The sequence below is a fragment of the Fusarium pseudograminearum genome, chromosome 1 (assembly GCF_000303195.2).
Source record: "Fusarium pseudograminearum CS3096 chromosome 1, whole genome shotgun sequence".
NCBI classification, from domain to species: Eukaryota; Fungi; Ascomycota; class Sordariomycetes; order Hypocreales; family Nectriaceae; genus Fusarium; species Fusarium pseudograminearum.
Window position 1 is genome coordinate 1,123,926 of NC_031951.1, and position 12,204 is coordinate 1,136,129.

Consider the following 12,204-nt stretch of genomic DNA (forward strand, 5'->3'; position numbering starts at 1 on the left):
GGCAACAAAAAGATAATAAATAAAAAATGCGCGATGGCTGGTGACAGAGGTTAAGAATGACGGCGAGTCGAGGGCGAGACAACAGCCAAGGAGCGATCGGCGGCGGAGAGGGATCTTGCGCGGGCCGCGCTATGCGATATGTGGTACGGAGATGGTCGATGGAACAAAGTTGAAACAGGCAAGAGAGCCAGGAGTCCAAAATCTAAGTCGGCGACGGAAATAAAAGAGGGAGAAATATAAGGTAGTAGTAGTAGGATCGGCAGCGAAGCGAGCGATGTCTCTGGTATATACTTGGGGCTGCTGTGCGCTACGGTAGGTGTTGTTGATGATGGCGGCGAATTGTGGACGCTGAATGACGTTGCGCTGATACTGCAGGTGATGTCGATTGGGAATTGGAAGAGCAAAGCGAAAAAGGGAGCGAGCACCAGAAGAAGAAAGAAGGGCGCAAGCAGTAGTTAGGCCCAGAAGCGAGCGGCGAGTGCAAACGAGTATGAATGTGAATGACAGACAGACAGTTTAGTTGAAAAAACAATGTACAAATATTAGTAACGAACAATGGATGGCGACTTTGTCTTGGATGAGAAGAGACAGAGACAGTGCTACAGGTAGAATTGGGTGGGAGGCAGTGGAGGTTTAAGGTCCATGAGGCCCAGACTAGAGCGCTGCCCCAAAGGAACAAGGACCCCAAGGGACCTGGAAGGAGCTCATTTACGTGCCCTGTGTGGCTTTATTAGGCATACGTTATAATAGTGCAGACGATTGATGGAACAAGAGTGGAGGCTACCCAGGTCATGAAATGGATCAACAAATGGATCCAGTCCCTTTGGGTTCCCTTTTTTTTTCTTCCAGAATGGATCCCATGTAGGTGTGTATGCATGCATGGGTCAGATGGAGAGACAGAGAGGTATGGCACATGGTTAACTTACAGATAGACAGGCAGACAGACAAAAAGGCGTTGGATTGTACAACACTACAAAAGACATGGTTACTGTTTTGGAGACAAAGCACTGTCTAGATTGATCAAGACTACATCCATGTGAGATTTGACAAAGGTAAATTGAGTTGCACAGCATATGACCGTCGCCGAAATATGGATGGATGCCCCTTACTGCTGTGCACCACACCCATGCCTCGTTTACACGATCCAATCTGATACCCATGATAGGATCAATTACCACGATAGTAGTCTCGCAAAAGTGTCTATGTGTTCGATCAAAGCACCAAAGCCCCTCCCTCTTTCTCTCTCTTTCTCTCTCGCCACTTGATCACGGCAGTCTGTGCCCATGATGTGCAAATCCTTTACTGTCGCCGCTTCTTACGTATGATCCTCGTCCTCAGCCTCAGCATCGTATCTGAGGTAGGAAAGCTTGAATACGAGCAGCTACAACTGATCTGATATCTCATTCCCCGCTTTGGCGTACACTACACAACGTTCAAGTCTAACTTAATTCCTCCGAGACTAAATGAACTTGGCCAAACTGGACCGTTAGTGGCCAAAAGGGGCGTTGAATTGCATATGTATCTTATCAGCATGTTCGTGTAATGCGCCTCTTTATGTTTTGGCAGACGGAGACACAACCTCTTCAAGGTAGGTCAATCGTCCCATACCCGAGCCAGAAAATTAGATTAGATATTTACAGTATTAAGGTGCTCAGGCTCTGCTTGGAAGGGTAACTAGCTATCATACCTGGTTAATAGTCACTTGCATCTAATCTAATCTCGTTGCTTCCGAGCACCAGCCGCGGCAACAATAACAAAGGATATTTCTCAATTGTTTTGGTTCTTGGCATGATATTCTTATATGTATGTTATTACTGGAAATTGGTGAGTCTCTAGTCTGACAAAATCTTGTTTCTTGTGGTTTTCGTAACGCTTCGACCCTATCATATGTCATGACATGGTCCATGTTTCCAGAATCTCAACGCTATCAAAACACAAACATATTGCGATGCCGGACCACGAGATAGCAGCAATGCAACAAGACGGGACGCCAGCCAGGGGCTTCCTCAAAAGACCCCACCAATCCCAGGCCGCTTCCCCTGGTATGTTACCTTTAAGGGACCAGTTCGGTTGCAGCCACAACGCCTCGGTCTGGGGTACTTTGGCCTAGGTAGGTTCTTGACATCCCATATGAGTTATGCGCGGAACTATTAGCAAGCTCACTACTGTACTTGACCGTAATTAACGATGGGAAGCTGATGCGTATTCGATCGCACTATTCAAGATTTAAATCACCACCTGCGAGGTCCTCGTGACCAACAACTTAGTAACTAAGCACTAATGGGGGACCCTCAGCCTCACTCACCTCATGAATTGAAGCAAGCAAACAGATTGAATCAGACCCTTGGAAGTTTGATGCACTGTGATAGCAGCGGTAGTATCAACCAGGATTCCCTTACACATCAGTTGTGTTTGACAAACCGAATTATTATCTTCAGGTGGTCCAGAAGGTAATTCCTGTCTCATTGAATATGGGTCCCAGATTCACAAGTCGAGCTCTAGACTACTGAGTAAGGAACTCACTAACATCCCCTTCGCCTCTGAGCTAGAGCATGACTATATTTTCTCTGCCCAAGGGTCACCCTTTTTTTAGCAACCCATGTGCTGCGCCAGTCAAAAGTGAACCAACCAATACAGACGAGTTGGGGACCACAAGGCAAATTAAACTGCTGCACGCGTGTTCATCCAGACTTCCACATGGACTCAGACGCGTATGTACATATCTCATTCTCCTCTAGACTGCTCCTCTGAGGCTGCTAGAGGCTAATAAAGTACGGGTGGTGGGTGCACTGACTTGAACTTTCCTTGCTGGATCGAGATGTCAACGTCAACATCAACGTCAACGTCAAGCCATCTTTGTTTTTTGTTCGTACTACACACCTTGTTTTCTTTCTTTGCCACAAAGAAGCATGCAAGGGCATTGCAACGGTTTCTGGCGTATTATAATCCAGACTCGTTCGTTATTGCGTGTGGCTACGGTTTCACCACTGCAATGACTGGTCGCATTCTGCATCTGGTGCAAACCGCAAGTGGATTCGTTGGACCTCTAGAGATTTGACCAACTAGTACTCTTTGGTAATTTACCTTGTGACCAGTCCAAACTCTGGATGAACAATGATGGGATGACTTGGTGAACCAATCAGGTATTTCATCTTCCAAATCAATCTCAACGACAGGCACGAATTAAACTCAAACAGAACAGTGATATCAAATCACAATTGTCATGTTACACGTATTCTCTGTAAAGCATTCGATCTCATTATACTACTACTAGACTCTTCAATGGTTGTCCATCATCAACAGGTCGCTTAACTACCAACTCATCTGGGCCTGTCCATGACTGTGTGAATGACTCTCTTACTGCCGTTCCTCGCTCCGCCAATAAGTATCATGAACCTAGCCAGTTCATGCATCAGATACAATAGCACTTCGCTTCGTCCCTGGCTGTATCCATTACATGCGCACGGTCAATTTAGCATCTTGTCACTCATCTCCGTGCTCACATTTTCTGACAGGCACAAAGCCAGTAAAGATCGACTTCAAGGGTACATACAGTAGGGATATGGATTGACTTTATCCACCATCTTCCGGTATTAACAAGAAAAAAGGAATTGTCCAGACAAGCTCATGAGCTTTCCCCATCTTCATGCCTCCGAGATTGCAGATCTCAATCAATGTTTCCTTGTCAGACCGTTGGAAACTCGTCAGCTAGGTGCTACAAGTAGACTAGTGAGTTGTTTTTTTCCATGTATCCTCTCTCATGAGACATTCAAACCCATGTCAAACATGCTTCATATCAACTTCAATTGAGTTTCCCTATGCTACAACTTAAATGCCCATGCCAAAACGCAGTTTCTTATCATTTGCAATGCTGCTCAAAATCACAACTAATCCAGAACGCCTACCCTGCCAACACATATAGCAGTGGACTTTTTGAGTGTCTACATAGTAGGTAGGTAGGTAGGCATACTGGCCTCTACCAATGGCATCTTGGCCAAACCCAATCTGCCCAACCAGGCTTTCTCTTCTCTTCTCTATTTCTTCCAAGACATATCCTACCACCGCTTACATGTCCTTGGATCGCATCTTCTTGAGACGTGCCGCACCTTCAAACAGGCCTCGGTCAACAGCAGCAGCCACAGTCAGAGTTCCACCGACAATGGCGCAAAGTCCAGCAAGGAAACCGCTGAAAGTCTTGGCCTTTTCCTCACGGTTAACAACCTTCATGGGCGAGATATCCTAAGATGATTGTTAGCTTTCTATATTATACCATCACCACTATAGTCATATACTTACGTAGGAGAAAAAGACACCTGGGATACCACCACTAGTGTGCTGACGTTCTGCGTGACCCTCGGCAGCATCGTTACCACCTGCCAGGCTTCGCCTGTGGCTAGTCACGGAGTACTGGTGAGTCTCAACGCTGCCATCCTCGCCATAGCCGTAAGCTCCGAGGCCAGCGTTGTCTTCCTGCAGGAGACCAGCGATCTTGATGCCCTTCTTGTCCCAGCCAAGAGGGAGATATGAAGTCGGCACGATCTTGACAAAGTACATGAAGTTGTAGTTGGGGTCGTGGGTCTCCTGGCGAGTGTCGTCGAGAGGGTTCTGGTGGTGGTTGGTCCAGAGCGTGTTCTTGTGGCCAACCTTGCGAGCAATGTGATCGGGGAGCTGAGGACCAAAGCGGAGGGAGTGAACGATGTGAGTGAAGTCGTGGGAGAAACCCTTGGGGACGTCCCAGTAGTTCTTAAGATCGTGAACGTGCATGTTACCGCTGCTGAAACTTCTTCCGGGAGCGAAATGGAAGTTACCAATGACCTTGTTCACGCGCAGGCCTCCCTCAATGCGGCAGCCCTCGCTGCGTTGCGCATCCAGCTTCTCACCATAGTGCTCGCGCTCACACTGCTCAACACCCTCGCCGCGGCCAAAGGCCCACGAGGCCTGGGCATAGGCTTCACGGACTTCGTCACAAGTCTGACAACAGCCTGCCTTTTGAGCGTTAGCAGGAGGCGTAGCACCGTAGCAGCCACCACAGTATGAGGGATCGAGGTGATGGGCAGCATCGTCGTGGAGCGATAGGGACTTGGTATCGATAACGGCGCCTCCCTGGCTCTCGGGCTGGAGACGGACTTTGTTGACACCATGCATAACACCGTGCTGTTGCTCGCCAGAGACATCCATGACATCAAGCGACAAGAGCTCGCAGGGCATCTTGGGAAAGGTGATGTTGAGGTGAATCTCCATGCGCTCGCCTATAAGACAAGATGTATTAGTATTCGACTCCAAGTGGCGCATTTATTCCAATGGCAAAGAATGCCGCTCCCATACCTCTTCCCTTGTCCACAATCAACTCAGGATGTATATCGATGCGACGGTAGTCTGCCCATTCGCCCCAAGACAGGAACAGGACCACCAGCAGCGACACGATGGTGACGACACCACCGCTGGTCGTTCGAATTCGCGCTTCATCGACAGTCTTGGTAAAGGCGTCAAGCCTTGTAAATCTCGATTTCGGAGGCATGGCGATCTATCAGCGACAGCAAAAGCCGAGGCGATTGTTGTGTTTGTTGAGTTGAGAGAGTGTGTAGTCGCGGCACCAATCAAAAAGGAGAGGTTATGGTCGCGAAGGGGACTGAGATGGGATATACAGATAGGTAATTATCAACTGTGAGAAATGAGAGACAGCATTTGTCTAGGTTCCCTTGCTGGTTTCGGATCTGCGCCTGGCAACTCGAGAAATCCGATCAAGCAAAAGAAAAACGAAAGACAAAAGCAAAAGCGAGAATAGAATTACAGTACAAGTTGTCGTTTCCTCCAAATGTAAAGGCCACCTTTTTCCTACTGCGGCTGACGTCCTGTTCTAAAACGTAGCTCCGGGGGCGTTTTACAAGGGTCTAGTCCCCTCGGAATCTGTGCGCTAATTCAGGTCAGGTTTGGCGCGTGAGCTGCTGCATCCACTTTCCTACATGAGACATTCTACCAATCGATTGGCTGTATTCTGTGCTAAGACATGAGCTACAAGAATACCTTAATTGAGAGATGTTGAAGATGGATATATCGGAGAAATACAGGGCAATTGAAAGGTATCATATATTATTTGCTTTATTACACTTAGCAGAATCCTAACCCTTCTCAATTCTTAGTATCTTCCGCTCTAAAATTAGCCTATCAGACAGATGACGGATTCCACACATCCAGACAGTGAAGCTACGCTCACAACAACTATAAAATGAACATGGTCATAAAATAAATGTTTCACCGTATAATCAGTATACATATCCTCCTCTTTCAACCCTTACTCAATCCATATGTATTCTCCAGGATAATAAAAAGTGCTCTTAACTTGTACCGTAAAAACCACAAGTGGTTCTTGCTTGTCATTGGCTGCGCGAACATCAAGTCTCCACTGAAGCTCTCTGCGCGCATCAGCCTAACGTCGATTTATTGGCAAGGCTGAGAAATTCCAGCTTTCTTCCAACCCTAGACAAACCATTGCGACTTGTGATACCTTTTTGTCTTCCTTCGAGCCAGAAGAACAAACAACTTGCTCTTGATCAGCTTCATCATTCGCTGATACTTGCTACGCGCCGATACCCCTTTCCATCCATTTGCGCCCAGCATCAATCTCGTTAATTGCGACGCCTATTCACATCATGTCCACAAGACCACCTTCCCGCGTTGTCTTTGTTGGCAACATCCCCTACGGTATGCGTGCACCTTTTGTATCGCTCGCGCATTGCTTCTAACAATTGTTTCCAGGTCTTACCGAGGAACAGATTACCGAAATCTTCAGCAGCGCCGGCAAAGTCGAGCGCTTCCGCCTAGTCTATGATTCTGAGACTGGTCGACCCAAGGGTTTTGGCTTCGCAGACTACCCCGATACAGGTATGAAACCCACGAGTTAACAGACCCCATTCCCCTCTAACCAGGTCGCACAGATTCTGCCTCTTCCGCCGTGCGCAACTTGAACGACCACGAGATCATGGGCCGAAAGCTTCGCGTCGATTTCAGCAACGAGCAAAAGGGTAGTGATGACGACAAGGACCCCAGCACATCCGGCTACAACATGCACGCTTCGAACGGCGCCGCTACCAACTACAATGCTCAGCCAAGCACGCTTCCTCCTCTGCCCTCGGGCAAGGAACTCCCACCCGGCGTCAGCTGCACCGATTCTATTTCACGAACACTACAAACCCTACCTCCCGCCCAGCTTCTCGATATCCTTTCACAGATGAAGACCCTTGCGACCAACGATCCGCAGCGGGCTACCGAGCTTCTTCAACAAGCACCACAACTGGGATACGCCGTTTTCCAGGCTCTACTCCTCATGGGTCTCGTTTCGCCCGAGGCGATCCAGTCCGTGGTTGAGCCAGGAGCGCCGCCTCCAGCTGCTTTCCCCCCTGTCCCCATGCCTGGCTTCCCCGGTGTGAGTAACACTCCACCCGTGGCTGCCATGCCATACCAGGCACCTCCTCAACAATATGCTGCTCCTCCTCCTCCTGCTGCCCCTGCGCCGGTCGCGCCAGATCAAGATGCTTTGATGCGCGCAGTCATGGAGCTTCCCCAGGCTCAGATTGATATGCTTCCCGAGGCAGAGAGGCAGCAGATCCTGGCTCTCCGAGCTACGTTTGGTGGACAGCGAAGGTAGATTTATATCACAGCGCATCAACGGAGACCTCTAGTGATGCCACGGAGAATCGCACATGGAACGTCATGATAGGGCGCTTCATATCTTCGCTTAAATCGGCATTTAGGTGTTATCAGGCGTTACGGCGTAGAATTGGCTACGAATTTGCTGCTGCGGGAAGTCATACCCGGGGCACGGGTGGAGAGAAGAGATATCAAGCATAGCAGGAGTTTAATAGTGGAACTAACGAAGGCTACATAAATTGTTGACTCTGTTTGAGAGTGATTTCTCACTCAGCTTACACTGCTGAATGGCAATATCCCGTTGGCTAGATTGATATATGTTTCAACTAAAAATACTAGTAATTCAAAACAATAACACTGTAACTATGTCGGTCTTACTTGAAACCCTCATTGTGATTGTAAAGTCGTTGGGCAAGGATGATTTGTGAGCTTTGATCATGGCCAGGTATAGGGTGAGCAAGCAAGCAAGCAGCAATGGACATCAGTTCAATCTCGCTCTCTTAATAGCTACTAATTTTCTAATATTAAAAATAGAATAGAATAGATACAATCAAAACCCTTTCGGTTATTATGCAAGTCTAAGTATATAAATGTAGTGCAAAAGAGTGCTAATGGAGAGTGCAACAACCATGTCATCGTTTATGGATGGAAGACAAGATACACTACGACTACGATTGATGCCTGATTAGAAGCCATGAAAAGGAATCACATAAAAGTCGATTAAAATTATAAAGCTGCCGTTATGTTCTTAGCTTAATGCAATTTGTATCTGACTATCCCACCATGTCAAAAAAAAAAAAAAAAACCTCCCTACCAGCCTGAGCCCGTGTTGCTTAGATGAAATGAAAACTCCAAAACCAAAAACCGTTTCCTACGATATATCCTTCCAACACTAATAATACAAAAAGAATGAAGTAGAGCTGCAAGTTTGCTGTTTGCCTTGCCGCTGTTCCTGAATGTATAATGTAATGATGTATGTACCCAGCTTTGCTCTTCCTCTCATACTTCGACCGCCTCGGAAAAGTATCCCACATTAAACAATGTTGTATACCCTCTTGGCGATCATGAAGCATGCAAAACCAAAAAACAGTAGGCCGGCAGTGATCCAGAAGAACCATTGGAGGTCACCTTCATACTCTTGGCCTGGTACCCACACGTTCATACCCCACAAACCAGTGATGATGTTCATGGGCAGTACGATTGTTCCAAGAACAGTTAGTTTACCGAGAACATCGGCTGTCTGCTCTTGACGCTCGTTCATGCGGATATTGATCTGGGCGAGGTAGTTGCCATGGGAGCGGGCAAGTATCCTGAGAATGTTAGTGGAAGTTTGATATAAGCATGAGACAACTTACTTCTCGTAGTGGCCAAGATTGGCAGTCATGGTGACAATATGATCCTGGATATCACCGAGATACAGACCAATCTCGGACCGTGGCGCAACTTCCCATCGCTCGTTGCAACGTTTGGCAAACCCCTTGATAACATCTGCCTTGTTGCCCAACAATCTGTATAGCTTCATCACCTTCTTTCTGCACTCCCCCACCTGTTGAAGCATGTCTATATTTGAATCCGAGGCCGCCATTGCATCGTCGTTTTTGGAAGACTCTTCATTAAGTCTCTTATCAGCAGACGAGTGCAACCTCAGGATGGCATCGTCAATATCGTCGACCTCTGTCTCGATCTTCTCGATTAAGGGGGCAAAGACGTCGGTGATGTCGTCAATAATAGCATATGAAATCCAATCCGAAGAAAGAATCAGGTAGTCTTTCAATTGCCGAATTCTGCGGCGGACATTGGCGGGATGGGGCGTCCTCGAGAAATGGAAACTGATGACTCCTTCACGGAAGACCACGACGTACATATCCACGGGCTCAAGAAAGTTATTCGTGTCTTCGTCCTGATCAAAAGACCGGTAGTTGACAAAGTAATAATGTCGGAAGAGCTCGACTTTCTCGCGAGCTTCCTGGAGCATGATATCCTCTGCAGTAAGTGGGTGAATGCCGAATGCTTTGGATATGACCTTCATCTCAGCCTCGGTCGGACAGAGGACATCAAGCCACCAGACTGGTCGCTCGCCGTATCTGATCATCTTTTCATTCGAACCCCCTTCAGTGTTTTGAGAGACATGTGCAGTTTCGTCTGCGGATTTCCGACCAGTGGGCGTAGCATTGCCAGACTCGCTTCTCGAGGCCACATGCGCCAACGGATCTTTGAGAGGCGATATCGTTCCCTCGCGTTGTTCGTAGTTATCATGTACAGTCGATAGGGATGGTTGACGAGTATGGACCTTTGAGTTGCCCTCCGTGCTAAGGTTATGGAGCTTCGTTGGTAGTATAGGTTCAACCTCCTCATCGTCGGATTCGTCATCTGAGAGTACTCGGGGATCCGGAACGAAAAGTTCACGGAAACCACCCCCAGGCTGAACCAGTTCGGAAATTGTCTGACTGTGAACTGTGCTCTGGAATTCCTCGTTGAAGTATGTGAATCGATAAGGTGACTCCTCGATAGCCTCATAAAACTGCCCTTTGCGGATTGGTCGTAGGCGCCCGTTGATGAGCTGTGGCTCGGTGATACGTTTTACTCGGCGCTCTTCTGTTCGATCCTCCTTCTCCATCGAGCTCCACTCCTCTAGAACGGATAAGTCGGGCCATTGACCACGACGGCGACGCGTTCGATACTGGCGGTGCTCATGAGCCTGCGACTGTGCATCGTCGTCACCAATCTCCGACATGCCAGGAACAGGGAAGCAGACGTCCTGCTCAGCTTCTGTTGCCATTCTACGGCTGATATCAGGGCGACCATCCCGCATGTCGTCCATATCGGAGAGACAGTCTATTTCGCCCATCAAGCGGTGGGGGGAATCATCACGACCACCAAGTCCATCCCGTATCATAACATCGCCCAAGCTGAGCTCTATACGATCGGCAGTGCCAAATGTGGGCGAGCCGGGCATTGAGGGAGGGGCGTTGACATCGTAGTTGTTATCTCTTGCGCCGGACGAGGTTCCCAGGCGCGTGGTTGATGATTTATTCGATGGACGACGGCTTCTCGTCCGGTTCGATCTTGCATCACTTGCACCGTAGCCAGAAATTATAGATTCGCCGAGCAAAGGCGCATTTTCGTCCCATTGTGTGTGGTCCTGGTGCTCTTCCTCGGCAGAGACCGCCGGTATCGATCGTAGGCGATTACCAGCGGAACTTGAAAAGGGCGACGACACTGACATACCACCAGGAAGTGGTACAGTAGATGTTCGTCTGGGACGCAAGGGCTGATGATCTCTGTCAAAATTGTTTGTTAGGTGATTGTCAAAACAATTCTCCCCATACGGAAAGCTTACCGATGATCTAACAATGCTTCACTGTCGATGCTAGTGTTGCTCAAGTTTGCGCGGGGAAGATTGAAGAAACCCTCTCCTGCAGCTTCACGAGTCTCATCATGGTCATCATCGTCGTCCATTGCCGCGAAACTCTTTCTGCGTGTTCTTTTCTTCCTGCCACCGCGGTGTCCCTTCCTTTTCCTGGCCGCCCTGGATGCGTTGGAGTTATTCGACGATTCAGGAGCCTGGGACTGGTTCGGATCTGAAGCAGGAGGGGCCGCCGCAGATCTGCTGGGATTAGCCAAGTCGGTGAAGCGATTGCTCGACATGATGATGATCGCAGATAGATAGAGATGGTTTGACAAAGGATGAGGAGAGCAACCCGAGGGCAGGAGAAAAGAAAAGCCCACGCCAAAAGTGTACGTCTCGCTTGCAGCCGCAAACGCAGAGGTAATGATGTCAGCTATCAAAGGTTGACAGGGGATGTACTTTTAGTGTGGTTCGCACTAACATCCAAGCAGCATCTGGGCAACGTTTTGGATGAGCTCATTCCTTTCCAAGTTGGAATGAATGCTCCGCCGCTACTTGGATAGAATTGCATGTTTATAAAGTATCCTTTATACAAGGAAACGTCCAATGGCAGTTGCAGCGATGCATTGGCAGTTTAAAGTACTTGCCCACGTGAGCATAGTCATTCATAAATGTGTTAACAGATTCTACAGTGACTATTGGACTAATTTTAGCGCATGTAAGTTGCAAACAAAGGCCCACCAATAATGTTTACACATGGACAAATACCTGCAATGAATGCCTTGAAGGTAGGTTTGACAACAGCACAGATCCTTGTCTTTAAACGGAGTCATCGAATAGTTCTGCCTGCCAAGATTGAGAGTCATTAGTGATACACCAGAGTTCACTTTTACTGCAGGTACCTTTATGAATGTCATGTTCGTCAAGATCACCTACTTGGTGCAATCGTCAACACTGAAAGTACTCACTCGTATTTCCTGCATCTTGGCTGTTTTGAGTTTCAGTAATACAGCTTGGTTGACATCAATTTGGTGGTTGGTACAACTTTAAGCAAAATATGCCTTCTGGTTGACATCAATAACACGCTGGTGTGGTACTCTGTATCCATTAAATGAATGGTTAGGAGCATCACTTTATTTCATAAGAAGGATAACTCGCCAACACACAAATGAATTTGAACTTGAAAGAAATTATTGTTATCTAAAATA

At 47.8% G+C, this 12,204-nt stretch overlaps 4 protein-coding genes across 4 annotated transcripts, besides 1 other annotated feature; 1 reads left to right on the plus strand and 3 right to left on the minus strand.

Annotated features, from left to right (window-relative positions):
- Window positions 1–1,229: 1,229 nt before the first annotated feature.
- Window positions 1,230–1,256: a microsatellite.
- A 797-nt stretch (window positions 1,257–2,053) lies between these two features.
- Window positions 2,054–2,466, minus strand: FPSE_00029 (uncharacterized protein; the record flags this gene model as incomplete). Its single annotated transcript, XM_009253149.1, has 2 exons — window positions 2,054–2,195; window positions 2,306–2,466. 2 exons carry the CDS (start codon window positions 2,464–2,466, stop codon window positions 2,054–2,056), a joined length of 303 nt encoding a protein of 100 aa, XP_009251424.1.
- Window positions 2,467–4,065: 1,599 nt separating this feature from the next.
- FPSE_00030 (uncharacterized protein) lies at window positions 4,066–5,518 on the minus strand (the record flags this gene model as incomplete). The annotated part of the gene is made up of 3 exons (XM_009253150.1): window positions 4,066–4,239; window positions 4,297–5,249; window positions 5,326–5,518. The coding sequence occupies 3 exons, from the start codon at window positions 5,516–5,518 to the stop codon at window positions 4,066–4,068; spliced, it is 1,320 nt and encodes a 439-aa protein (XP_009251425.1).
- A 1,132-nt stretch (window positions 5,519–6,650) lies between these two features.
- On the plus strand, window positions 6,651–7,645 carry FPSE_00031 (uncharacterized protein; the record flags this gene model as incomplete). The annotated part of the gene is made up of 3 exons (XM_009253151.1): window positions 6,651–6,702; window positions 6,757–6,882; window positions 6,936–7,645. The coding sequence occupies 3 exons, from the start codon at window positions 6,651–6,653 to the stop codon at window positions 7,643–7,645; spliced, it is 888 nt and encodes a 295-aa protein (XP_009251426.1).
- A 1,035-nt stretch (window positions 7,646–8,680) lies between these two features.
- Window positions 8,681–11,295, minus strand: FPSE_00032 (uncharacterized protein; the record flags this gene model as incomplete). The annotated part of the gene is made up of 3 exons (XM_009253152.1): window positions 8,681–8,957; window positions 9,003–10,928; window positions 10,988–11,295. 3 exons carry the CDS (start codon window positions 11,293–11,295, stop codon window positions 8,681–8,683), a joined length of 2,511 nt encoding a protein of 836 aa, XP_009251427.1.
- Between the last annotated feature and the right edge of the window lie 909 nt (window positions 11,296–12,204).